The sequence below is a fragment of the Phaenicophaeus curvirostris genome, chromosome 10, assembly GCF_032191515.1.
Source record: "Phaenicophaeus curvirostris isolate KB17595 chromosome 10, BPBGC_Pcur_1.0, whole genome shotgun sequence".
Classification (NCBI taxonomy): Eukaryota; Metazoa; Chordata; class Aves; order Cuculiformes; family Cuculidae; genus Phaenicophaeus; species Phaenicophaeus curvirostris.
The window spans coordinates 19,791,990-19,817,772 of NC_091401.1; the positions used below are offsets into that span (position 1 = coordinate 19,791,990).

Here is a 25,783-nt window from a genome sequence, read left to right on the forward strand (position 1 = left end):
TATCCCACCACCAGCTTGAGAAGCAGCCGATAGCACAGGCGTGTCTCTACCACTGTCTGCCCGCCCTGCTGACACAGCCAGCAGGTTCTCCCACGGCAGAGAAGATCCCCGCACCCTCTAAGAATTAGGTTGGGAGGCACAATCCCTATCACAAACAGACTTTGGCAGGTTTCCAGGGTCATCAGTCTAGGGTTTTAAATCCTGTGACTGCTGCCCCGTGCCAATCAGGAAATATTTTGCTCTGAAATACTGTCTCCACTGCAGGGGGACGATGGCATCAGTACTGAACCCAAAATAAAACTTATTTCTTCAAAAGACCTTCAAAAATAGAAGCGTATGAAAAACAGCCAATAAAAGCCTTTAATAATCTGCCTGTTACACACAATAATAGCATTTTCCTGATCAAACACAAAACTAGCAAAATAACCTGCAAAATTGCATATCTGCACAGGAAAACAATCAGACAGCACAGCTGAAACAGACTCCATAGGAGCCTCAAACTTGGTTGGGATTAAACGGAGCTCCTCAGCCAAAGTTAACAACTTCTTTGGCAATGAACCTTGTAAAGCCACCAAGTTTGCTACAACAATATGAAGGCAGCAGAGCACTTCTCCAGTGCAGAGGCATATGATTGCCCATTACAGCTTAAGCATCTTTTAAGAAAATAATCACAAGTAACTCCTCAGCCTCACATGAATCAAAGCAGAATTGAAGGAGAAATGTCTTCTTTAGATTTCATAGTGAGTAACTAAAAGTGCTTTGGGATGGTAGGCTTCACCAATAACCCCCTATTTCACTCTCGACAACAAAGTCAGAGTGAGATATTTATTCTTTATGACAAAGTAGGCTGGTAAAATTTACACTAAAAACAAGATAAAAGCAGAAATTGTGTCAGCTTTTTGCTGTTCTTGATTTTCCCTTAATATTTACATTGAAGTAGAAATTTTGTTTCTAGGCACTACTTAAACTACCCACGTGTTTCTAAAACAGTTTAAGATCCTGCAGGAAAAGTCTATTTATAAGAAAAAATATCAACCCAAATTGTAATGCTTGAAATACGAAGCTTTTCCATAGAGCCTGCACAGGGATTTCTCACTGTCAATCTAGTGAATGGCTGCACAGTCACAATATTTTTTGTATGAACCCCAGCCTAGCTTTTCTGTTACTGATGTAAATTACCAACCTCTTTTTCCAGATTAAAGCTATGAGATAATCAGATTGCAATGAGTGGTGGGGAAGATCCAATAGCAATCCAGGAAAAGAAAGAACATTTTTTTCTTCCCACTCATCCCAGGCGTCACAGCTCAGAAATGGGGAAAAAGGGCTTCCACTCCCTTCTTTAAATCAACCCAGAAATAAATTATCTTCCTCATGACAGATGACAATCAACTTACTTGACTAGTCCCATCCTTAATTGTTTTGCAGTCAAGTATGAATGATGAACTACGACTATGTGAGCTAAGATTAATATTAAACAGAACATTTAATAAAGATCAGGTGCTGAATTCCTATAATGCAAAAGTAGAAAAAGGCTGACTCCATCTTATTGGTGCCCTCCCATGTCTGTGATGTGAAGAGTGCACTTAAGGGTGTTTAAAAAACCTAATCTATAAATGTTTGTACCAATTAACCACTAGTGAGCTGGAAGAACTGCCAGTGCAATTATCAGTCCTGTATGGGATAAGGGCAATACACAACTTTGGATATTTGCACAACCTGTTTTGTCACTGAGAATCCTTCTGAATATTTAAAATATTACGCAGAAATATCCACCCGATTACAGCTCACTGGTAAGGCTTCAACAAAGCTAAAGGAATTTCAGCTTGATCTGGATTTCATTGCTGAGATGAAATTCAGGCAAAAGTCACATGAATCACAGTAAATCAAAGCAGCTGCTTCTAAGCACAGCTCCTTACAGAAAAAAAAATAAACAAAAAAATGAACCTAAGTTTCAGGACAGTATCTTTTATAAGAAACCTTGGAGGAAATAAAAACGGCTGCTTCATTTAAGATGAATGTCTATCTGCAATACTCAAAGTATCACCCTGCATTTCTAAAAATACAGTTGTTCCCAACAAGCACAGAGAAAAGAAAATATACCGAAGGTCTCAAACTTTTGAAACTATATTTCACCCTTCCTCAGAAAGGGGACACTAACCAATGGTTTTTGTAACAGAGCCTCAGAGAGTTGGGTAAACAAATCCCATTAACTTCAGCGGGACATGAAATTCCATTTCACCGCCTTTGCAAATCCAGATGAATATACAGACAGACATTGTTCAGAACATCTGGGTTTACAAATAAGGGCTGTTCATTAAATTATTAGACTTAAAGGTGTTTTATTTTTCATAGCCCTGAGGGAGGAAATGTTCTACCTCTTCCCTAAAAATACTCTCTCCCTTCTGGCTCAATGTCCCAGATATTTCCAAAAAAGGGAAACATGGTTCTCTTCCTTTGTCGGTGGTCCACATTATCTCCTCTTTACTGGTGACTATACACTGTTTATCTTGCTCTGAAGCTCTGAGATCTCTCTATAACTCTTCTCCCTGGCCCGGGGATTTAACCACTAAGCATTTAAGCAGGATGAAAATGTATTTGATATGTTTTTTCTGTTTGCTGAATATCTATAAATTACGTAAACTCTTAGGAACAAGTCTCAAGATTTCAGTCTTCTGGATTTGACTGTCAGTTTCAGTAGAACCTGCAAATTCTTGAGATAATACAAAGATCCTGCAGGGGAAGAGGTTGTGCCTTACGTCATTCAGCACCAACTTCCTGATAAATCATGGAAAAGATAGTTTATCCAGCTCCCCCCGCCAAGGAGATCCTGCTGGCAATATGAGACAAGGGAGGGATGAAAGCAGATGAGAATAAGAATAGAGCCTACAGGGGTTGATCAGGATGGTGAAAAACAGGCTTGCGGAAGAACTCCAGCCACCATCAAAAGCATTTTTAAGTCATCAATAAGGTCAAAAGGGAGCCCCTAAGCCATATTTCCTGACCTTTACTACATATGCCCTACACTTTCCTTGGAGGACTTCAAGCTGCGTTTCTAGCAAGCTATCACACTTAACTAAGAGTAGGGAGCTTCAGCTGAAGGTTGTTTTCTCTGAGCTTCTGTAAGGAGACTGAAAACCATAGTAAGAATTGTGGTTACCCATTCGGATCCATCTGTGCTTCGGAGTCATGGACTGTCAGGAGAGGAGCTCTCAGGGCAGCTTATAAACATGTAGCCACAGCTACCCTGATGTTTTGTCTGCATTTCCAGTTACATAAACTCCGAATGAAATCAAGTTTGACACATTTATGTTCACCTTTAAAAGCAGCTGACTTTGAAGATGGAGGAATATTGTGCAATTAAATTAAGAGGTGATGCACCCATTCAACTGATGAAGAGAATCTCTTATCAACAACTTCTGATGCCTAAGTTATGAAGCTGGTTCTTCAGTCTTTCAAGATAAGGGTAAAAAATAGAGTGTGAATACCTCATCTTTCCCTGCCCCACATGTGAAAGAAGGCAGGACTGCCATGGTAATCAGGCTTCCCGTGAACTTTCGTTCTGCTCCCACAGTATCAATATAGTAGCAAAAATACCTCCGTGTTCCAAACATTTTGTATGCAGACAAATGTTCACAGGCTTGTGAATTCCTTTTTTCCCCACATGTAGTAGACATCCAGAAACAATCTGGTCAAGATGTGCTGGAAAGGACTACCCACAAGCAGCTCAAAGCACAACATTCCTGAGTTCAGGACTGGGCAAAGCAATGCTGAGAGAGGGAGTACATGAGCATTAGACTTGCTTTTCAGTACAACTGGTCTACTTGTGACGTTCAGCTTTTACCTCTCTCCATCAAAGCCCCACGATGTAAGTCAAGTTTCAAGACAGCAAAGGAAGGGAAATTTGTTTCTCTTGCTAACACAGTGTCTTTCCTGGCAATGCTGCATATACATCTTAGCAATTCTTTATGTTAAAAGTCATAAGTTAAGCCTGGATAACTACTTGCATACATAGATTACATGAACTTGGGAATGTACTTTGCTTGAACTCTGCATAATGTCAATATGTTTCCAATACATTCATCAGCCTATATAAAGCTCATTTAAGTGGTTACTTTATGTGACTATTAAGGTAAAATACTCTTTGGTAAAGAATCTGTGTGGCCCTGCCAGTGGAGTTCACTCTGACACACAAAGGTGTATTCTCAGCATATTAACATCAGAAATACCTGAAACTCATAACCATTTTGTTTCCTGCCTAGATGAACTATTTCATAGCCTATTATTCTAGAGATAAGGCAAAAGATAAGAATGTTTAAGAAGCAGGCATGTTTCCAAATAGAAACAAACACACATACAAGCTTGGTCATGATGTGAGAGATAAGGTCAAGGCAGGAGAATATCACACTGGAAATTCCCTGGTGTCACAAATTAACTTTGGTTTCTTAAGTTCAGACTAGTGCCCTAATTAATGCATCCCATTTCCTCTCATTTATTAAAACTTAAAGAAAAACAGCATGCACACAATGCACAACATGTATTTCTAATTAGATGTATGTCTAAACAACTCAGGCAAGTAGTGTTATTTGCTAAAACTATTAAAATGCAGCAGGAACAGTAATGCTGTTCAGATTTCCTATGTGACACTGATCTGTACTCACAAAATTCAACATATGCCTGTTTTCAGTAAATAATTATGTTACACATTTCATTACTTAGTATAATACTAAAAATCACATATCCTGACAGATGTATTTTAGTCTTCAGAGTGTTTTTTTTCCATGTTACTAATTTGATATGTTTTCTTTAGGAGGCAATCTTGTTAAATCTACTTATTTTATAGAAACAAATATATTTAGGGAAAGCAGGGAAGCTGCATTTACATACAGATATTTTGTATGTCAGCAGAACAACCATGTATGAGAATTTTTTTTCTGTGGAACATTTCTACATTGATATAACAAAAGTCTTTATACTGTGTACCAAATCATCAGTTCCTGGCTAAAAGAACGCAGAAGTTAAGTATACTGACACAGTGCTTCTCAGCCTCTGTGCTTACATGGATCAAAACTTATGAAACAGCTCTTTTCAGCTTTTAAATCTATAGGATGTACAGGTACAGATACGTATACAGTCCAATGAACTTACAAAACAGATTCAGGACCAAAATAGAGAAGAATTGACAGGATCTAGAATGAATAAGTAGAGGAACTTCATCTGGTTCCTGTACGTGTTCAATCACAGCTCCCTCAATTTCCCTTTAATTCACAGGCTTGAGATTAAAAAAGAAACTTGACACAATTAAAAAAACCCCACAAAAATAAGAAAAAACTCCAACTTTTGTAAATATATTAAAATGTTCTTAAGAAGCTAGAGAACAGGATATGGTTATATCAAGAAAATATCAACTCTATTTCCTCCACATATCATCATTCACTCCGCACCCTGTACTACCAGCTTCCAGAGCGTACCCCACGCAGCTCAGGGATACTCGCTGGCACTAGTGCTTGCTAGCATCAGCCCAGACTAGCCACACCCACCAACTTTACTTCTTCATTGCAGAACTTCTGTTTTGCTGAGTTCAGTTCTTTGAAAATGTTTTGAAAGTAAAACCACTACACTGACAAAGTTCTCCTGCTAAGTCCATTTTTCACATGTTCCTGACGCTTGCTTCAATGAGCACACAGAGCTAGCTAACCACAACTCCTAAGAAACGTTCATCAGCAGTAAAGGCAGGAGTATGAACTGTCTGAGGCGATGGCTTTCACCTCCAGGATTACCTGAAAGCTGCTTCAATGCACAAATCAAATTTCCAAAACCAGGAAAGCGATACCTTTGAGTTTTGAAACTGGCTGTACACATGATGACGTACTACAAAAGTTTAATGATCTATGTACAGTCTACAACACCTCTTTGAACTATTGAATAATTCTGGTCTTTTTCTCTCTCTTTCCCACACAGCGCATGTCAGCTGCTCAGAGAAGTGAAGTGGACACCAACTCATTATTCCTCACTCTGGGCAGCTGAAAAGTAAGTCTGCTTTCCAAAAACAGTTAGACGAGTTAAACAGGTCAACAAGTGAGTACCCGAAGGACTAGGCATGACTAAACTCTCTCTCATGCCTGGCATGTCTGAATGATGGCAGAAGAGCAGAGACCAGGGCACAGGACCGGGCTGGGTTTGCAGACTCTCCCCCAGCAGCATCTCCATCAAAACTGCTGAAAAAGGCTAGATGGGCCCCCATTCTCTCCCAGAAGGGCCAAATCTTCTCAAATCACAAAAAAAAACCCCAACATTCCTTATGGATCATTTCCATATAGATGCGTGCAAGTTGCTGCCTTCCTTGCCCAAGCTAGGTCTGTTTATTCTGGCAACCAGTTCCCAGCATCCACCCAGCTCCAGGACAGGATGCACATAACACCCGTTTTCTACTTATACCCATTTGAAGTGGTTTGGCTATCTTAGGTTCTTCGAACTTCCATGAAAATTAAAAAAATAATAATAAAAAAAGATTTCATCTGATTTGAAGGAGAAAAAAAAAAGATGTTTTATTGGCAAACTGGCAAAAGCATTGTAAGAACACCCAAAACTGCTTACATTCTCACAGTACTCTCAGCCACACACAAAACTCTGCAAAGTTCCAGATCACTACATGACCAAGAAATGAACCACTGAGAGCTTGAGAAGGAAGTGACTCAGACTCAAATTCATAAAGGACAGCATGAATGGGACAGGATTTCCGCTTACAGCTCTTTTTTACATGGTAAGGCTCCTTTATACAAAAAAAAAAATCCAAGCAACCAACTTTGCTCCCTTTTCTCCCATTCAGTTTCTAAAACAGCTCTGCAAAAAACTACAGCGTGGATTTTAAATCAGAATCCCTGCAATATACCTCCAAGTCTTATGCCCGTACAACGCAGCACCCATTCTACCACAACAACTTTTCAGGCAATTATAAAACTTAAATTTCTTTTTTTTTTCCCATAAATGGCATATTTCCAGCATCCAGAAAAATTAAAAACGTTTATTCACAAGTGCACCTCCCAACATAAAGGCATAATGCCGTCATTGGAAAAGGCAAGAGGAAATGGTCTTAAATCCCAATTTGAAACTGCAATTTCCCAACTAAAAAAAAGAGGTCCCAAGGCTATGCTAGTGGATAAGGGGGTATAATAGAAGTATCAACGTATTTTTAATGTAGTATCATGCTGTAGAGTGTATAGAGTGGCAGGGGAGCACATGCTGGATCCACAACTTAAGAGGTGACGGAACCAAAAGTACTCCAGAGTCATCCACTTACTTTGCTTTAGTAGTATTGATGGCACTATGACCCCATTTCTTCCACCAGTATTGAATCAGCTTTTTTAGGAAGCCTCTGGTTCTTTCAATATCGTAAGGAGACAGTAAGTTATTGACACAAGGCACAACTTCCCTTGAGTGCTCACTGAAGCGTCACGGGTGCAATACACACAACCAGAGCACATTTTGATGGAAAAGCACACTGTTAATTTAAATACCTCATGTCCCGTGACCTGTGTAATTCCTTTTCAAGTAAAAATGTAAAGTTGTCTTTGCATTGTGCACTGAACAGTTTCTTCAGTATTATTCTTCCAGTACTCTGTAATAACCTCAGTGCAGTCACAGCAGAGATTGCTTGGAGGTGCTCTGTAAGGAGCAACACACCCCTTGAAGAAATTACTACCAAGAACCAAGCAGCAGGATAAGCATTTACTTAAACACAGGGGTAGCAGATCCAAGAACAGAAATACCTAGACTGCCAGCACGCACCCAGGGCAGGGCGAGAGGCTGCCTGCCAGCAGGCTCCAACCCATGCTCTCAGCACTGAGGCTGCTCCCAAATGTAGACCAACGCTTTGCTTCTGAAAAGCCCAGTCCCTAGGGAAAGCAATCGCTCCATCATACCACATACCGATGCACGCTGTTTTCTGTGGCAACCAGCATTGAGCATACGCAAGCATCTGCTCCAGCCATGTACAGGGCTCCAAAAGCCTCGCTCCCTGGCAGGAGCACAGCAGAACAACTGCTTCAGTGACAGCAGCTTGTCAGGAGCCGGCTCGCTGGATTGCTCCGACATCTGAACACCCAAAACGATCATGCCAGCTACCATACCCCAAACACACAACCCCAACCAGATGCAAAACGATGTGCTATAAAACCTATTAATTAATATTGATAAGAAATTCATGCAAACAAATCCATCACCTTCAGCTCTCCTTTACCTTTACTCTAAGTTTTACTCTGAATTCATACATTCCTACTTGCCTCTTGAGAGAGTTTTTTGGCCAAGTGGTTTTCTAAATAAAGACTTACTCTCTACATATTTATATATATACATATATATTCATTTTTCCAGAGTATTCTGCAATTTTGGAAGCATCCACACAGCACCATCAAATTTTTAACTATTAGCAGGCTTACACATCCACAGAACGTGTAAGTTTAAATGGCTTTGCTGCTTCTAACACATTCTTTTTTTTGTTGGCTATTCTAAACACATTGCCATCTTAGCAGCATGAATTAAAATTATAAGCTGTTCCCAGACTGCTTTCAACTCTCACCCCAATCACCTGTATGGCCACGTTAGTCAGGTAAGAATCAATAAATTACCAAGAATTCAAGAAGAAACAGAGAAGGCAAATATAAAGCAGCAGATAGGCTTCAAAACTTATTTATATCACACAGGAATTTATTTTAGTTTGGTGGGAGCCATTACAAAACCTCTGCAACAACCTTTCTGCAGAAATTTGAGTATAGGTATACATGTGCGACTACATCAATAGACTTTGATGTGAAAAGCCTCACATTTGAGTCCACAGGATTTTTTTTTTATAATTTTAGTTTTAATATGAAGAAATTCCTCCTATTCCTGCTTGGACTGTGGACTTCACTGCAGAGTAGCCTGTCAGGGACTCCTGAGCTGCCATCTCCGGATGCAAAACCCAATTATAAAATGCCACATTAGGTTGGATTAATCAGGAAGGTGGGACAATTGATGTTTATTTGCATGGTCTCCTGTTATGGACGTTTTCAGTTTGGGGGACTCCACTGTTTGCTGTTCCCGGTTTTAAGATGCTCTCTGGCTGACAGACTGGATTTACCATAGCCCTGACTTCCTTGGCATTTTAAAAGCGCTCACAATATTCTGCTGGAGTACAGCAAACTACTCCAAGAAAACAAATCAGACAAAACACAAGGGTTGCAGGAAACCCTTAAACTAGGTATTTTTTCATTAAATCTAGATTATTTATCAGAATAACATCCAGGCTGACTCAGTACCCAGTGAAGCAATATTGCAGTTCAGCTGTTAGGGCTATACTTTATTTCAGATCTTTCATGTAAGTGCTTCCACATACCTCATGTACACCACCACATACTAGAGCGAAAAAAATAAACAGATATATAGATAAACATTAATAAGAATATTATAGGTTGTAGAAGCTGATTGACAAGAAATAATTCGGAAGTCTAATGAGGCAATACATTTTCTTGGGTTAAAGTATTCCCAAATACAGCTCCTGGCTAATTTTAAAGACCTCGAGGCACAGCTCCAAATTATTCCTTACCATGCCAGCAGCACTTTTTCCCCCACTTGGCTATTGATTAAGCTAATTTTCATGACTATTTATTTTAGTTATGTCTCACAAGTACACAGACAAATAAATATATACAATACACAGACAATGGAAAAAGCTATGTTGTATGCATAAGTGCACTTGAGTGATTTCAAAATGCGCTACATTATAAATATACTAGACATGCCAGGTGTAAGCTTGCTTACTACCTTAGAAGTTGATTTAGCCACTTGCAGCTGTAGCAGTAGGCAAAGAGAGAGGCAGAGATGAGAAAGGCTGAAAGGCATAATGGATTATAAGAAGTAATCTATTTAAATTTAGGTAGAATGACTCATGATAAATAAGACTTGATTAGATAAACTAAAGTTTTATTGTAACGTTTCAATTTTTTAAATATGCCTATGAAAATGCTGAAGAAAATTATTTCAGAAGTAGCAAGATTTAATTGACTGCTAATTTCCATGGCTAATATTGAACAGTGTATTCTTAAGTTTCTTCTGTTTCAACTAATCATACTTCCATTGAACTTTCACATAGACAAACGTGTTTTCAGCTACAGCTTCTAAACTTCCTAATAAGTTTACTATATTAAACTAGGAGGTGCAAAGTAGTGTTACCTAGTAGTCAGGTTTTGGTTATAACTCAATTGCTCACAAGGATTTTTGTGAAGTTTCAAGATCCCTGCATGAAAAACAAAATAAAACCAAGAACTTGCTCAACAAACACATTTCTGTCTCCAACAGATAAAAAGAGAATGATGCTGCATCTACAAAGGAGTAGTCAGGAAAAATGGGGAAGCAACTGGTTCATCTTACAAAACAAATATGGTACAGCAAGCTCAACATTTATATTTAAGTTCACACTGTATTAACACTGTCTTTATGTGTGGGTGGTAGTGTTTTTTGGCATAGTTACTAGATCCATATACAGGCAGTGGTAAGCCGGAAAGGTGCAATAAAAAGGAATTAAAAATAAATAAAACTGTCTTTACCATGTGGGTCTTGTTCATTTGACTTTGGGCTGCTCCTTGCTCTGCGCTCTGGTTTCTTTACTGCTGGAGCCCCCCCACCGCCGCCGCCTCCTCCGCTGCTTGCTCCATTGTGGCTCTTTGCATAACCATTATATACAGTTGCACAGCTGCCTATATGGCTTTTGTAGATGGATGAAGGAGGACTATTCAGACGGTTTTGGCGATCAATCTGCCTGTCTTTGAGCTTTTTGTGCTGTGGTTTGCTGTACTGATCTTCCCTTGTAATATAGCTGGACATTCCATATAGTGGTATGATTTCTGAAATGGAAAAATTCACCCACGTTAACTCAGAACAAAATCACTTAATTTTTTTCCAAAAACAAAATCCAAATACCTAGCCATCTCTAAAAACAAAATGCCAGATTTTCCTGGAGATGGATTTTATAAAGAAAAAAAAAACCCAACCCCTCCAAAAAAACCCCACAAGGTTTTTCTTCCTTAAAAAGCTTTTCTGCAGGACTGATAAATTTTGTTGTATCACATTAAGTGTGCTCATTTGCTCTTTGAATTCTTATAACTCATTGGATGAGCACATATGAACAAGCGAACTACAACAATTAGGGCAACAGTTTTCCACCTCCTTTTCAGTCTTTGTGTTTTGAGGACCCAAATTTCAAGGAAAACTCCAGGGAGAACGATATTTAGGAAAAAAATCTTTAGAAGTTCACAGCAATTTAGCAGTTTCTTCCCCAGAGCCTGACTGGACAGAATAAGCTGATGTGCCCTGGTTTCAAGCTGCCACCACTGATTACATGCACTTTAATTTCCCAGTATAAATAGACTACACAATTGTGTCAGCAGTACCTGCCTAAGGAGAGAGTGCAGCATGAAGTGGAATCTTTGGGTAAGTAAAACTATATAAAAAAAGCTTTAGAAATGTCTCAAATATGATGTGCACACTTCAGATACACTTAATTAAATACAGTTCCTTCCTCCTCACTCCAAAAATGACCATCTCCATCTCTAACCTAATGCAAGTCAGCTCACAGGAATCAGAATATTTTCTGCTATTTTTTCCATAGCTCAATTCTCCTTTCCGCGCTCCACTTTGAGTCTGAAGCTTGAACAAATTAATACCCAAAACCAACACTTTTGCCTTGTTAGCAAAGTAACAATTAATACTCAATATATTCTTCATATTTTTTCCTATATCCATTCAAAAGGTACCGTACAAACTTCTGAAGCAAACACGCACCCCTATCCAGCCATCAGAAGCCTCTTTTTAAAGTTGAGATTGTTGTGTATACTTATTATAATTTTTCAAGTTGTTTCAACTAGTTAGATATTCTTTCTTTGCCATCTCAATGTGTCTTGGCCTTCATCTTTCCTGATCTAACTACATGACCATATTTGTATTTTTGCAGCCACAAGCTGCCTAAAGAGCATACTACAAATAAATGCATTTTTTTAAAAGTATAAGGTGTTGTACAGTAAATGGGAAACGGTGGATTAATATTCATCAGTACAATATTCACCAATTGAGTTATTTCAGTGTTATATACATAGGGCATTCCAGTAAAGGAGCCAATGATTCATTTCTTCTTAAATTTTAAAGCTGAATCAACTTCTTGGTTATCTCCAGGCTACGGAAATATTCGACATCTACTTAACTAGCAGCTCTATGTTCACTTTGCATACTACTATGTTTGCTCGCAAGACTTTGTCAAGCAATCTGACCAACCATCCTATTCCTTTTTCAAGGGAAAAGTCCCTCTGTTATGCATCTGGCTGGCTACACAGTCCTACCAGTTTCCTGTGCTTCCCACTTCACTACCACCCTACCCCAGTATAATGAAGTTAAATGTCAGCCGCAAGAGTCCTCACTAAAAAATGTGGTCTGTTGGTCAACTGAAACTTCAATGGATACTTCCCTCAATTCTCCGATTCTGCCTCTTCCTTCCCACTCCAGCAGTTCCTCCCTTTTGGTGATATGGCTTAAACACATTCTTTAGAAAGGGTTTAACTCCAGGCAGTGCTGCAGTAATCAGAAATCTTGCACCAATTTCCTTGAGATGCTTAACAATTACTTATTTGGTTAACACCTTCTTCCAGATTACACAGCCTTATCTCTAGGGTGGCAGACATACAACAGGGCATAGTTCAGACAGAAATATGCCCCTTTCACTCCTTTTCTTGCAATTATTTACTCATGGCCTGATTAGAGTTGCCATGCTACCCTTTGGTATCAGACAATGCCTTTCAGTGACTTACTGCACAGTCTCAACCAGAATAACAAACAGAAAATGCCTGTTATTTCTTGGAAAACCACAGCTGGGGGGCAGAAGGCACATTACAACCAACAGGAAGCAGTATTCAGCTTTTCCCACTGGAAATGACTGTGGCAAGTCATTCTCAGATCCTGCTCTCTACATCTATCCTCATTCCCAAGCCAGAGCTGATAATATTTGGTCTCTTGGTTTACTGTACAATGCTGCATTGTGACACAGCAAGAACAATCAACATGACTCATGTCCCTAGTTTGGAGCACGAGACAAGATATTTTAAGTAAAAACTGGTTTTGCTTTTGCAATCTGGTGTTGCGACATGGGTTGTCACAAATTGATAGGAATGGTTGGACTCGATGATCCGATGGGTCTTTTCCAACCTGGTGATTCTATGATTGGTGCACTCTGGATGGCTACACCTCCCCACACTTTCCTGTTCCGGACATTAAAGAAGGGGGACCCATCCTCATGGGCAAAACCACTCTACAAGTTCTCCAACTAATTTCCACTCTTGGTTTCACGAAGTCCTTAAAACTTGCTGAACACAGGTGTGAAATACCAGTACCTTCCTTCCAGCTCACCTTGTTCTCCGTATATTGTAGGGGGAAGATGATGCTGTGGGAAAAACTGTGGTGGCATGTCCCCAGGTCCAGTGACAGGAGGATAAAAAGCTGTATGAGAGTTGTGAATAAAATGGGGATGGTGTGTCAGGTATGGAGGTAAGTGATGGGTCGGAGAGATGGCCGAAGGATAGCTAGGAGGGTAACACTCTGGAGACTGCGGGGTAACCACCACCCTCCGAACGCCGGTGTTGTCTTCTATCACCTGGAAGGGAAGGCAGGGAAATGAGCATATTATGCAGTATCTGAATCAAACATATTTTTAAAACAGCATTGTTTATGGTTTCTTCTCCGATCAGCAAATAGTTGGTCCTTAGGTTTATTCCTGAACACATTTCTAAAATTAATAGCAGCAGAAGTAATCATAGTGATGATGCGGCTTTTGCTGGAGACTCAGATACCCACACTAATCACTAGGAGAATTACTGCTGCTCATGATAACTACGTGGGTAAGAAACAAAACAAAATAACCTGTATTTAGGGAGTAAAACAATTGAAAAAGGAACACAAAACACCAAAATAAGAGTACTCATTTGGACCAGCCTTACCTTCAGCACATAAAATTTCTACCACTTGAAGGCACACTAAGTGAGTACAGACTTAGTAACCCTGGGAATTAGCTGGCACCACTGTTGAGGAGAGGCTAAGTGTGTGCACAGACACATGTACTTTGCAGGAACCTGCTGTGTTGACACAAGTTTTCAGAAGAATTGCTCTGTTCACAACAGGTATCTGTTCAAGACAAATCACAGGGCAGAAGGGTTTTTCTGCTACAAAGCTGGTCTATATGTCTGCACAAATCAGCTCTGGAATAAACATAACTTGGCCCCAAAGGCCAAAGTCAAAGCATGTAAAAAAACAGACATGAGAAGGTGGAAATGTGCTTAAGGTGAAAAAAAGTTTCAGGTTATATTTTTTTCCAGAGGTATATTTCTGGTGAATAGTCAACCAACCAAATTTCAATCCAGAGTTAGGAGCCAAGCTTTTGTGGAGACTCATTCAAGAACTTCTGACATTTCTGGAATTTAAATATACAGCCGCGTAACAACAATTTGCTATCCATTTGATTCTGTAAGTTGATATACATAAGGAAGAAAAGCAAGAAGGAAGCATAATTTAGTTTCATAAAACAAACAGGCTGTTAAAAAACTGATTTTTTCTGAACTGACTGATGACACACAGTGATGGTATAATGTATGTGATGACTGTGTTGTATGAGATAAGTGAACGTGCATCAAGGGCACCTGCCATAGGATGCTGCCACTCTCAGCTGATTGCCATCAACATTATCTAATCCCCATAGCAGCATCACCAGAAGAGACTCTGCTATCAATCCCTACACTCCAGCAAATCTCAACACATCAAGTGTCTTAGCCTAAACCACAAAGAAAAAATTGTTTATGGTGATACACCCTGAAGTGAAGCAACCATGCATGGTACAGGCACACTTGTGTCTGCTGACTCTGGTGCAGAAGGACAAGCCTTGTCTAAAGGGCGATGCTCATAGCCATAAGAAGCAAACAAGCCTGTGCCTTAGGCATCAGCTAAGCCAGTTAACACTAGATAGAATTTAACTAGTACTAGCTGACCCAATTCCTTCCTTAGGCCACGTGTATCCTAAGGTTACATGAATTTACACCTGCAAGGTACAGGCTGAGACCATGGACAATTTCTGTGGGTTGGCTGGCCTCCTCTAGACAAAAATTACCTATAGAAAGCTAATCCAGTCACTTGTAATTCATGCAAAAATGCATTGCTTGCTATGCTGAGTAACCAGAAGAGGATATCTTTAGCTTAACATACTTGATACTGAAGTCCAAATCTACAACCTCAGCTAACAATCTGCCGTATGCTAGCTTTAAATTTCAAAGGCTGCGAAGATGGCTCAATCTCAGAGGTTTAGACTATCAAAAGGGTATAAATGCTGCATTTTCAGGCCTCTCATCTCCACAGTATCTCTTATCTTGGCACTAGGTCCGAAACCTGTACTCCAAAACATGGAGAAGAGGAAAATACTTTTCTGTTAAGTATATATTTGATTAACAGAACTATTTATTTAGGACTGTGAACAGAAACGTTCTTAGCTCTCTTAAATCAGAGCATGATCCAGGTCTAAGACAGCAAGTTCCTACATCTAGATGTGAAAAGTTTACCTAGTCCAAGCCCCAAAGACAACTTTAGTCTTCCAGGTGGATATAAGCTCTTACCTGTGCATCAGGACCTGACTGCATGTGTATTTTGTGCCCTAGTGAGAGGGTAATATGCTAAAGAGCAGATTTAGACAGAAAGCTCGTATTCTGTAGCAGCATGCAATGTAAACTTGTATTTAAAAATATTAGGATTTCTCTTCCTGAACTATCTTCTAGATAGCTGGGAGGAAAGCTCAGAGTTTCTTCAAAGACCTTTTGATGAAATTTTCCTGGTAGATGAAACTATAAAATACCAGCATTAGTAGAGAGAAAAGCCAGAGTTCAGGGAATAAGCCAGCCTTTCATCAAAAAGCTAAGTCCCTAATAGTAATATATTTTATTTGTTTCCTCCCAGGCCATGAATGTTGACAGCATTCTTGTTACCTGACATCCGTATGTTCCAACTGAACACAGAAACATTAGCTGACCTTGCAAAAAATACTTTATTTCCCAAAAAAGGAATTATAGATATGTATGTAAATTTCTGAAGCTGTACATACAATCTTTAAATACACTATTCTGCCCTTAACAGATCATAAAATTTGTAATCCAATGTATTATATGCATTAGACAACTATAAAGCCAGCATGGTTTTAGACCGTTGACATCTCTTGACCTGTAAAGCTTGCAGCGAGTTAATTGTAGTAGTGCCGTTGCAGGAGACTGCAATTTCAGTTCATTAACGACAGAAAATTCGTTTTGATCCATTAATCTAAATAACATGACTTCACAGAGGGGTTAAACTTTGCCCTTTAAAGAAGAAATCCGCAACTGTTTAGGTATGTTTACAACTGCTTGTCATGAGAATCATATACTCATCAGGAAACACACACTCTGCTAAACTGTCTCTACTGCAGTGCCCAGAAACAATGAAACCCTAATCCCTGTTGAGGTCTCTAGATGCAAATGGAATATTAGAAGCAATTGCTATTACTAATTTTAGCAGTTTATATTTACAGAAAACAAATACCTCTGGTCATTTGACACCTGGAGCTAAATTTTCATTATTTCGTGTTTTTCAAACAGTTACTAGGTAAATTGTCCTTTGCTGTTATTTTTTGTGCTTGCTGGTGTAATTGGCACACCACCTCAATAACAATATTTTTATAGCATAGTTCTGTGTGTTTTTTTCCATATTTTAGGGAACTTAATTGCTAAGTGAGGTAGACAGATGACCTTCCAGGACAATCTGGATGAACATTATTCATACACAATAAAATTGCCTCTCTCGCTACTTGTCCCACTTTGAGGATATCATTTTATAAGTTGTTATATATTAAAGATTTCACCATAGCAATGAAAGTGCGATCTAACTAGAGGTAATTCACACATTGCTACTCCATATTCTCCCCTTTTTTTCCCTTGGATTTTAATACTACACCTCCTGGAAAAAGACAGGAATGTTATTTTTGTGTAGGTTAAATCATAGAATCATAGAATCATAGAATAACCAGGTTGGAAGAGACCCACCGGATCATCGAGTCCAACCATTCCTATCAAACACTAAACCATTCTCCTTAGCACCTCATCCACCTGTCCCTTAAACCCCTCCAGGGAAGGTGACTCAACCACCTCCCTGGGCAGCCTCGCCAGTGCCCAATGACCCTTTCTGTGAAAAATTTTTTCCTAATGTCCAGCCTAAACCTCCCCTGGCAGAGCTTGAGGCCATTCCCTCTTGTCCTGTCCCCTGTCACTTGGGAGAAGAGGCCAGTTCCCTCCTCTCTACAACCTCCTTTCAGGTAGTTGTAGAGAGCAATGAGGTCTCCCCTCAGCCTCCTCTTCTCCAGGCTAAACAATCCCAGCTTTCTCAGCCGCTCCTCATAAGGCCTGTTCTCCAGCCCCCTCACCAGCTTTGTTGCTCTTCTCTGGACTCATCTTAATACCAACTGTATGAGTGAGTTCCAGTTAAAGGAGCACAATCACTTTCATTCTGTGACACATGTTTACAGACTGGGCATAATATGGTAATGTGGAATTAATTTCCAATTGTTTTAGAAAAATATTTCTTATTTCACTTAAACAGTGCGCTAAATTCAGCAAGGACCTCTGGAGCACGTCCACCGGGTGGACCACAACCAGTACTTCAGGAACTTCATAAACTAATTTGAAACTTCATTCATAAATCAATCTGTACCAGAAAAAAGTACAGAATGAGCTCATCCACAAGTAACTTGGATGTCAACATTTTATTTATTCACTTAATTTACGAAGGGTGCCAATTCAAGTTCATGCTGGCCCTGGCAAGTCTGCATCACGATCTTTGCTATCTATCACCTTCAAACAGCAGTACTAAACCTGTACCCTGAATCTGGAAAACAGACAGATGAACAACTACGATGCTAGCAAGAACGCAGGGACAGATTAAATGTAGAATATACAGATCTTCAGGACCAGCACTTGTGAACTTAAAAGGATCATCATTTTATGGCTTGCTCCATATGAGTACAAGACCTGCACAACCTTCCTTATGTTCAGAGCACTGGCGAGGATCTTCCTGTTAAAGGATGATTCTATCAATCAACCCCAGTCTACAACACACACAGAGAAGCTCTGTGAGCAATAAGCTATACAAAACCAAAGTGTTTGGCTAAAAGCTTACGCTAGCCAAACCTGGTTTTGGGGGAGAACACCTCTCAGAGTAAGGATGCACTTGAGACCAAAACCCTAAATCCCAAGGATGTGAATGACTTTCTACCAATTTAAAGGTCGTTTAAAAACTTATCTTTCTAGAAGTTATGCTCTAGTTCTGTCAAACGCTATGTGTTTGATGCAGGAATACTAAAAACAGCAAGACCATGGCTTAAGATGCATAATTCAGACTACAGGACCTCAAAGTTACCTCCTGACAAAAGAAGTCTTATCAGCAGTACGTATACTTCATGCTCCCACCACTAAATTATCCTTAAAATACCTGTGGGAGAGACCGTGTATTAACAACTCTGTAAATAAAATCAAAAGTGGAGTTTCATGCCAAATCTTCACGTCCAACGATATCTGAGCAATTCCTCAAACTCCAGTGGAATTGCTCCAGATTTATTTAAGAGTGAGCAGCCCTCATCCAATATCCCTAAGCAAACAAGTTCATGATCACAGTTTTTAATATTTCCATTGTTCTCGTTCTCTCCATTAGAACACCCCAAATCCTCCTTTCCTCGTCCCAAACATACACTGTGAAAAGCAGAAGCAAGTACCCATGAGGCTGTCCCCAAACTGAATAGCTTAGCATCCAAATCATGATCTTTGTCCTTTAGACTATGCTGACACCATGGAGCCAGAGTGCTCTGGGAGCCAGGAGAAGGCACTGGGCCACAGATCAGACAGGTACGTAGCCTGTGGTGGACATCCCAGCAGAGGGCATGGTCCCAGCCTGCTCTGCAGGACTTGTGCAGTAGGGAAGCAGCTTCATCCACAGCTTGGAGCTGGCACGTGCATTAGCAGCCTGTGCAGAGCTCCTGTCAAGCTGCAGAAGATGCTCCTTTCTCCTTCCATGTCCAACAATTCAAACCAAAATTGTTGACTTCACAAGCATTTAAAACAAATTTCACTACCATGTAACCTTGCACAACTAACTTGCACGGTAGCAATATCATCCACCAAGAGCACAGCAAGGAACTTATTCTGTTTCATATTTAACTAACCCTTAGCCAACAAAGAATTGTGGAGATGTGAACTCTGATCTGATAGTTCCTTTCTGCCAGAGATGCACAGAGGTTCGTCTGCTGAAAAGGAAATGTACAATAACTGGCTGTATTGATCCACTCTTTTAAAAAAAAAAACATAGCATGAAAGATCTGAACTGGTGATGTGTATTTGTCTTCCATTATTTTCCCACCCTAGATAAGTTTCATCACTGGGAACATCTTAACACCAACAAACATGGCTTCTAGTTTCGGCTACTAATATGGGCCTTGAAGTCTAGAAAGAGTCCAGCTATTTTTCCGCTGCTTCCACTGGAGCTAATTTTGCAGGGGATAACATCCTGCCATTTTTTCCTGATCATATTGACAATACTAAAGGGGTAATGAAGCATCATTTTAAACTGGGGTTCGAATCACTCAATAACTAATGTAATATTTAAGGCTAATTCTCGCAGCTCCAAGAGGCTTGGCAAAACAAAATAGAAAAAGGATTTCATGCCTTTTTTTAATAGGTACCATTACTTCTCCAGAGGACTATCTGCTTTCTGATTGACTTTTAGATGTACATTTTGGGGACAAACCAAACCAAAAATCAAATATATTTTGATCCACAGCCCAATGTGCGTTAATTTGCTTTATGGTCTTTCCCTTGTAAGTTTATACTTGTATTCTCACTGTTTATCAAAACATAGAGGTTTTAACTATGAGGCAGTAGACAAAGAAAAAGCAAATAAGGCAGCAAAATTTAGCACAATAAGAACTAATACGATTACTACACACTTTCAACTACTGTTCAATATGAAGACGTCTGAAAGGCAATAGGGCTCACTCATCACACAGCAGAACACACATTCTGCTGCCAAAAAGCACTAAATACAGAGTTTTCCCCTAAAAGTTTACATCATATTTCCAGCTCCTTGGAAAAATTTCTTCAGAACAGAGTTTTGGTGGGTTTTTTTGGTTAAGAAACTACCTAAAGGCTTCTGCAGTGGAATTATTATGGTGCCCACAAAAAGCATTAAAGAGGAACTGGGCTTAGGGAGACACAACTGGAAGATTTCATCACTCTGGTTTGCAAAGCATTTCATACCAAACCATTTGTCTCAGTACAGGGGCTGAGAGGTATGAACATTTTAATAATATGAAAAATGGCAAAAGTTATTTCAAATGAAGACTAAATCTTAAAAAAAAAAAATCCTCTGCATGACACCGGTCAGTTCACTAAATTAGGTGAGCGCATAAAAAGCATTAAACAGTACTGCAAATGCTGTCTTAAAGCATATCCAAACCACCCACCTCCGGATGCTTGAGGAGCAGGAGGAACCTGGACCATCCTGCTGTCCTGATCTCTGCCCTACGCTGGCTAACAGCGTCCCCCATACTTGAGGAATGTTTTCACATTTAAAATACCACAGAGCGATTGCAGTATTTTGTGGGACTTAATTATGACGCCATCCACAATCTTTCAGAATTACACAAGCTCACATGTTTCCTGGGGAGGAGAAGGAATTCCAGGACATCATCTATTTTCTGTTTAACGAGATGCCAAAATACATGTTATTAAAAGTCCTCATGCTATTCATGAAGGATATTTGAAATACTTGGCATATTTTTAATTAAGCTTTCAGTCCAGTCCAGGTCTCAATGAAAGTGGTGAAGTTAGTGGATTTATTGTATTGTTCTATTCTGCTTTATATCTACTTTTATTTTTTTCCCTTCCTTACTCAGACTCTAAGCTCTAAGAAGATGGAAGGAACACAAACAATCTGGTAATCTGAAGCAGTTATTTAAACAGAAAAGCAGCAGCCGTTCAAGAGTTCCAAAACCCACACAGTTTTGTGAATTTTTTTTTCCGTAAGTAACTACTTAAATCACATTTATTCTTGAAAACAAAACGAAGTTCCCAGTTCTTGATAGGCTGCAGGATTTTTGCTGAGATGTCACTGAGGATTAACAGCATAGTTTCTCCTTCTCTCATTTCCAGCTGTCTCCCACCTTTTCTGACTACCACACTAGAACTTAAGGCATCACCTAACAACATTGCCTTCTCCACCTCTCACAAAGGGAGAGACATTGTGCATACAGATTCAATCCGCATGCACAGCACTTGCTCGTGTTACCACCAGCCCTGTGCACATACCAGTATGCACATGCCTGCTCACTTGTGCAAATGTGCGTGTGCGCTGTCAGTAAAGAGGAGGAGCATTACCATTTTCATTAGCATATCTAAATTAAACTTCAACCAACTTCTCTATATGGATCAATGCGATTGCTTTTATATATGTATTTTAGTCCAAAAAGCATACCTGTGAGATATAACCGGGAGGCACATGAATAGGGGGAATGGATCCATTGGGTGACATCATGGGAACCTCTGCTGGTCCTAACAGAAAGGGAGAAATAAGTTATCAGTTTTTTCAGTTAAAAAAAATGCATAATTTCTCAAAAAGACTAAAAATAGCTTCATTTTTGAAGCATGCAATAACAAAATGAGCAGCTCTGCTAATTTCTGGTATATGGAAAATGCCTTGTGCCATCTTTCTGAGAATAAGATCACTGTTGAATGACTTTACCATATATTCCGTTGAAATAATATTTTCATCATAAACCAGCTAAAACACAGACTTTATATTACCCGCTGATCAACTTATACAGCATTAACCAGTAACACAATATGTCCTTTAGCAGACCACAATTCCTATATTGAAATCTGGTTGAGTTATTCTTGTCAAAGGCATGGGAACAGAGAACAAAGCAGAAACTGTGCAGCTTGGAATTAGGCAGCTCCCAAGGAAAGCGTCCAATTGTAGCAAAAAAAAAAAAAAGAATCACATATGTGAAAAACTATCTATCCATTTAAGAATGCACAAAGACCAAATTCATTATCTCAGCTATTCAGACTAACCTTGGAATGTGGTTATACAAGCAAGAAGCTTATGGTTTCCACTCTGAAATCCAGCCATGAACATGCAAGTTCCATTTTTAGGCACTTAGTACAAGTATAACAAAGCAAGTGCCATAATCATTCAACTTTGCAAACAGAACCTCACAGCTAAAAGAAAGTGTCTAGATAAAAAGGAAATAATTTACTCAATTGCTCACTGATTCAGCCATTAAAATTTGGAACATCATGCAGAGCATTCAATAAAATTAAACTCCCAAATCCCAAGGAAATGTTGCAATGAGATTTTACTACTTTGAAAAAAAAATTCATTACTTCCTTATTACATATTAAAATATTTACCCTAACCTGTTAGTTAGCCCATCTCCCACAGGCTAAAAATACCCATGGTCGAAATCTTAAGAAGAGCTCAGAGAACTCTGCGCCTTGCTGCTGTCAGCAGAATTTCACCTTTGATTAACAATATGTAAAATAACTTCGTAACTCTATCTGATGAAGAAGCCACCTAACATCTCCCAGCTGTATCACATTCTAGGTAAGGCAGCTAAACATAAACATCAAAGCCTTCAGGCACGGATGAGATGTAATGGGCTTTAGGAGCCACTGCTCCTAAAGTTTAGATAGATCAAATGAAATCACCAACAGCAAAGTTCGCCACAGCCTGTTGTTTGATACCAGCAAACCTGTCCACATTAAATTACCAAAGTCATTCCCTATCCATCCACATTTTTATACTCAGGTTGGTTATCTTACAATAAGCAGGACTTCTCACCATCTCAAAATGTAAGTCACACAGAGGATTCCACCCGAGTTATTTATATCTCCTCTGATCTTGGTTCATTTTCTCTAACCAGCTATTTATAGTCTAATCAGAACATATGGTTTTTACTAGTTACTTCTAGATTTGATGTATGGTAATTTATCATTAAGGGTATTAAGCACATGGAAATTCCCAAGTTCAATTTAAAAGAAGTAATTTTAGGTGTGTGGTTCAGTTGCTCTTTGTACTTCCCTATACTTAACTACGTAGGGAACTTCACCTTTACTACAGCCCTAATAAGAAAAAAGTCATTACTTCACTTTCTAATTCAGCTCATACAGTTTTTTTTCCTCCACCTTCTTCTATAGCTCTTTCAACGTTATTCGTCTCCTCAGACAGTCAATAATTTTAGTGTGAATGAAAAAAAGAATCAGCATGAGTAGTAAGCAATTATTAGGGGTGGGTGGTAGTTGTCATCTAAATAGCTTTGTTTAAACCCATCAAAAACATAAAGCAACAATTGGTTCAGAAGGAACTTTACAGCAATGTTGCTTGAGTAAATGTGTTTTCCCTATCAAAAAATGTCTGTAAATTTCTTTTCAGGAATATGGGTTTTTCACTTCTCTCTCAATCTGCTTTGGTTTACACCCACTGCCAAGCTTCACTCCACAGAAAGTCAGACAGTATATTGATATGCAACAATCAATACCAGCAAACACACAATGATGCTTTTGGCAGGGGGTGGGACTCAGTCCATACTGGATTATTCAATGTTGTCCAGTTTTTCAGGGTGGCACATGTCTGAGATTAGGTAAAATGAACAGTCAACATTGCTATAAAATTCATTCCTTGTCAGTGATTTCTCAAACCTGAAAAACTGCAAGAAAGTCTTTATTTTATAAAAAAATCCTGTGCTAACCATTTTAGTAGAAAATACTCAAAATGTTACACAGAAATGCTGCTTAAGAGAAGGTTAATGTTTAACCTGTTTCAGCCCTTCACAAAACCACTGTCTCGTTGTATGGGTCTTAGCCAGTCTTTCTCAAAAACAGCTACTCTGATGGGAAATAAATTTAAAAATGGAATAGCTTCGGAGTTTCTACATACAGACCAGACAGTCTTTATATGACAACTGAGAAACACTTCATTCAGCATTGCCTCCTATCTGTCCTTCTAAAACTTGTGCCAATTGCTCATCTGGAGCAGTGATCTACTTGCATGAAGAAATCAAACTCCCAAACCAATACTGTTGACTGTAACACTTCCATTCCAATGAAAAAAAATAAATTGTGTTTTACCATCAAAACGTGCACCATGCAAGATGATTCTTAACCTTGGGTATGACCCACAAACTGTTAAAGTCATTTGGATAACAGGTTTTAAAAGAATGACAGCCTAGTGATTTGCAGATAGATTTTGTTTCCAGTGCTTTGATTTCAAGGCGAGCCAAATGACTTTAGCATACATTATTTCATCTCTCACATCAATGGTATCAAAACAATTTGAAATGGAAGGGAGTAAAACACAGACCCCATCTCCACAGCACCACATGTCCCAAGAAAGACTATTCTTGCAGTGAAACCACTCCCCAGTTAACACTAAAAGAAGATCATACCTTTGGTGAGGGACGTGTGAGAATATTTTTGGTTATGTCAAATATTTTTGAACTGTTAAAAATTAGAAATTTAGAGAAAGATGTTCCTCAGTTGCTTGTATCCACAGGATGGATATAAGCAATGTGTCCTCTAGGGAATTAGAGCTTTACAAGTTTTAATTGAAGTTCACGGTTCAATACAAAAATTAATTTAAATGAGGAAAAGTCAGTCCATTCTAACACAGATGCTGTACACTAAAATAAGATCGCTTTAATACATTTTGAACCTGTTAACAAACCAAGGCTGTCTCCTGGGTTCATAATGAAACCAAGCCAGAAGAGCTTTGGCCATCTCCACTGACAAAGCAAGCGGCCAAATTCCACCCCAAGCTCCAACACCGTAAATACAGAGCACCTCCATCAGTTTCTGGAGGGCTGCCTCAGAATGCTGGGGCTGGCTCCATCCAAAATGCAGGTGCAAGGAAATTATTCCTCCTCTAAAGTAAGAGAAAAAGCAGAGGAGCCACCCAGCTGAAGGCACTGAAGCCCATCAGCCAAGGAGGTAACAGACCACTCTTGTCTCTAGCTGCAAGAGCACAATTTTTTCGTATTTCTAACACATTAATGATTAAGGAACAGTAAAAGAGGCAACTCATTCTCATATTGTGGCAGCTTGACACCCCAGTATGAGCCTGTCCTCCCCTTCCAAGCCACATGCTCCATCCTCCAGTGCTGCTGTCATGCCTGGGGCAGCGTAGGAGCTAATTATTTTAACCATTTTAGATGACAAAAAAAGTTTGGCAAATCTACTGCCTTTAAAAAAACACCTGCACATGTAGTTTAACAAAATCCTGCACCTGGGTTGGGGCAATCTGGTTCAATACAGGCTGGGGGAGGAAGGAATTGAGAGCAGCCCCGTGGAGAAGGACTTGGAGTCACCGGTGGATGTAAAACTGGACATGAGCCAACAGCATACACTTGCAGCCCAGCAGGTCAACCATATCCTGGGCTGCATCAACAGAAGCAGGACCATAAGGATGAGGGAGGTGATTCTGCCCCTCTACTCTGCTATGGTGAGACTTCACTTGGAGAACTGTGCTCAGTTCTGGAGTCCTCAGCAGAGGAATAACATGGAGCTGTTGGAGCAGGTCCAGAGGAGGGCCACAAAAGTGATCAGCGGGCTGGAACACCTCCCCTATGGGGAAAGACTGAGAGAGTTGTGTTTGTCCAAGCTGG

The 25,783-nt window shown here is 39.5% G+C and overlaps 1 protein-coding gene across 3 annotated transcripts in view; it reads right to left on the reverse strand.

The window, feature by feature from the left end:
• The window catches only part of FNDC3B (fibronectin type III domain containing 3B), a 201,648-nt gene that overhangs the window by 83,740 nt on the left and 92,125 nt on the right, over nucleotides 1–25,783 (reverse strand). For all 3 annotated transcript variants that reach the window (XM_069864562.1, XM_069864563.1, XM_069864564.1), the window contains exons 4-6: nucleotides 21,598–21,674; nucleotides 13,426–13,669; nucleotides 10,581–10,877 (exon numbers count right to left, since the gene is read on the reverse strand). In XM_069864562.1, the coding sequence (XP_069720663.1) occupies nucleotides 10,581–10,877; nucleotides 13,426–13,669; nucleotides 21,598–21,674 (618 nt within the window). The remainder of the gene's footprint in view (nucleotides 1–10,580; nucleotides 10,878–13,425; nucleotides 13,670–21,597; nucleotides 21,675–25,783) is intronic.